We start from the raw sequence: 3,224 nt of genomic DNA on the forward strand, positions 1-3,224 counted from the left end.
ACCACCCAAGGTCACGCCTGCACCGGCCACACCACCCAAGGTCACGCTGGGGCCAGCCACACCATCTAAGGCTGTGCCTGAGCCAGCCACACCATCTGCAGCCACAACTGTACCCACCACATCATCCGAGCTGACAGCAGAGAAGAAACTGGTCCCCGCTGGGCAGTGGGAGAAGCCAACCCCCCAGGAACTTACAGTGGCCCCCCAGACAGAGGCAGAAGGGCACCCCTCAGAGGCCAGTAAGCCTCCTGCACTGGGAGCCCTCTCATCTCCAGCCCTCCCACCAAAGAGATCCCCAGGCGGTGAAGGGGTAGCATTTCTCTACAAGCCCCATCGCAGCCAGGAAAGCCCCAGCCAAGAGGCTGCTGTGGCAGTGGGCGCGCTGGCCACAGGGTCGGTGGGAGGGTCACGGGAACCTGTGGAGGTGAAGGAGCCCCAGGGGCTGCCAGCTAAACCCCCAACCTCAGCCCCGCCTGCCGATGAACTGCTCAGGCACCCGGTGACCGGGGAGGTGGTGCAGCCCGGCTCTCCCATGGCTCTGCTCCTTGCGGCCAGGCAGAGGGCACAGAAGGGAAGGCCGGGAGGGGCCGCCCTGGGCCGGTCCTCCCTGCCAGGGAGTCTCCGGGGCCACGGCAGCCAGCCCCAAGCAGGCTCTGACAGCATCTTCCACAAGGAGGGCCGGCCCAACTCCTTCACTGTGGTCCCCAAGTCACCCAAGGAGGCTGAGAAGGACCCCCAGCCGGCCTCCTCAGCACAGCCTCCGGTACCCAGTCAGTGGAAGCCCCAGCACCCCGGGGACCCAGAGGGCACTGAGCCAAACCACAGACACAACGGGACAAAGGCGGGGGCAAAGCCGGCGTTCTCCATCCTCCCCCAGGGCCGCCTGCTGCCCAAATCCTTCTCGTCCCCCCCTTCTCCTTCCTGCAAGAGGGAAGAGGAGGAGGACGACGACGACGAGGGGGAGTTCTGCTTTGAGGTCATCCCGCCGCCGCCAGAGTTCAGCAACGACCCGGAGCCCCCCGCCCCCGCCCTCCGGTATCTGGGGCGCCGGGGATCCCCTCCCCGGAACAACTTCTTAGACTTGGGGCAGCCCTTGGCTTCTCGGGGCTTCTCACGCTTTCCAGCCGGGGCGCACCACGCCGGGGCCGGGGGCCTGGAGCGCTTCGCCGGCGGGGGCCGGTCGCTCATCAAGAAGCGCCTGTACGTCGGGGAGCCCCAGCGCAGCCCCGGGCAGCCCCGCGGCGGCACCGCCCGCAGCCTGAGCTCCCCCAACTGCTTCGGGCCGCCGCCTGGGGGCCCGGAAATGCGGCGCGTCAACTCGGCGGGCCGCACGCCCCCCGGCGGCCTGCACGCGCCGAGGCTGTCCATGGAGGGCGCAGCCCGCGGGGAGGCCAAGTTCAAGGCGCCCGGCGGCGACTACGGCTTCTCCCCTGCGGCCGGCAGGTGAGTTGGGAGTGGGGCGAGGAACAGACCTGGGGTGGGAAGCCAGGTGAGGGAAGGGTCCACCCGCGGGCCACAGAGAAGCCCACCAGGCCACGGCCACCCGTCCCGCGACATTGGGTTGTCTCCTCTCTGGCTCTCTGGACAGAGAAAGGAACACGAGGAGCTCTTTACCTGGAAAGGGTTTCCCTGACCTGCGTCCTCGTTTCCCACCATTTCACTTGTTCTTTCTCCATCCTCCTGCTTTCCCCACCAGCTGGCTCCCCCTCTTCTGCTGCCTCTTTCCCATCCCCCAGAGGCTCAGGGCTTCAAGCTCAGAGTGGTGTGGGTGGAGACCTGAGTGGTCCTTGGCTGTGGGGATTTCCCAGCCGCACAGAGAAGGATCCAGACTCAGGCTAGGAGTGAAGAGTTCTGAATAGAAGGGTATTAAGCAAGTACTCTGTGGCCAGCCAAGCCTAGACAGGAGGAGGAGCCCTGTGTCTGTTGAATCAATACTGCTGAACTAGGGTCCCACCCTGTCCACCGGGGCTTGTGTGGGCAGATACCATAGCGCTGAGCCATATCTTTCCCTCTTGCGCCCGGAAGGAGATGGGAGGGCTGTTGGTTAACCAGCTGCAGATATTAACCTCACCTCTCTCCTGCTCCCCCTCCCCAGGTCTCCCCACGGAACCCCCCACTATGGAAGCCCCATCAATACATTCACCGTGAGGCCTGGGACCCGCCATCCTATCTCCTATGCCTACTCGGGGAACCACCGGAAAGCCCCATCCTGAGCCCAGGGTGTTCTCAGCTCTACTCTAAGGAGTCAGACCTGGGCACTTGTTTTTTTGCGGGGGTGGGAGGGACGCAGCAGGTGTTAGGCGGCCTGACTTAAACATGCAGGAGTCTTTGTTACCCGAACACAGACGGAGGACGAGTGAGAAGCCGTGGGAAGATGCACAGTGGGTTTCTGTTTCCCAAAGCACTGGCGTGGCTGTGGACTGTCTGCACATGGGGATGGGAGGGGGAAGGAGGGAGGAGAGGAGGAACCTTTAAGGGCCTGGAGCCCGAATTTCCGCTATCTGGTACTGTTTGCTTTAGCACGACTTAAAGCAGTTTTACCAGCGTGGACTCCTGAGCAGGTCCTGAAAGCAAGGGGTGGGGCACTAAGTCTGAATGGGAATCCATCCCAGTGGCTGTGATTGTCTGTCCAGTGCTCCCAGAGGGCTGAGGCCCAGCTCCATCTGGGTAAGGGTGCGGGGCACTACACGTTGAGCTCTTTAGCCTCCGCCGGCCCACCATTTGTCACCCCAAGAGGTGATTCCTAGGTTCCTAGCATAGAAGCCACATTGAGGTGGGACCAGGAATGTGCACATTACAACCTGTGGAGCAGGTACTGGAACAGAGTTCTTTGCATTGGCCAAGGGTGGGGATAGCGGGGCGGATGGTTCATTTTCCCTGGCGCTGGCCCTTAGCCACAGGGAAGCCTAGAGAGAGAAGGAAAACTTGGCAAGTACAGGATGGGAGACAGGACTAAGTCTTGTTTTCCTACTCAGACCCAGGCAGCCATGATTTGGGGGATTGGGCCCAAGGAGCCAGAAGACCTGGGAGCTGGACACCAAGGCCTAACCTAGGCAGAACCCATTTGGGATTTGGAGGGGGCATCCTACCCAACCACCCCTCCCAATCCCAACACTACAGGTCCCCAATATTATTGGGCTTCAAAATGCATAGCGAAGATGCTGGAAGATGGGGAGTGGGAGGCGGCAGAGATGGGCAGTCCCAGACCCGAATTCTTGGGACCA

General features: G+C 62.4%; 1 protein-coding gene across 1 annotated transcript in view; it reads left to right on the forward strand.

Annotated features, from left to right (window-relative positions):
• Positions 1-2,991, forward strand: part of CB2H6orf132 (chromosome B2 C6orf132 homolog) — a 33,610-nt gene extending 30,619 nt beyond the window's left edge. Inside the window, 2 exon segments of the mRNA XM_049653268.1 lie at positions 11-1,443; positions 2,096-2,991. Of these exon segments, the coding sequence (XP_049509225.1) occupies positions 11-1,443; positions 2,096-2,213 (1,551 nt within the window). The 3' untranslated portion in view covers positions 2,214-2,991.
• The last annotated feature ends 233 nt before the right edge of the window (positions 2,992-3,224 follow it).

This window comes from Panthera uncia (genome assembly GCF_023721935.1).
Source record: "Panthera uncia isolate 11264 chromosome B2 unlocalized genomic scaffold, Puncia_PCG_1.0 HiC_scaffold_24, whole genome shotgun sequence".
NCBI lineage: Eukaryota > Metazoa > Chordata > Mammalia > Carnivora > Felidae > Panthera > Panthera uncia.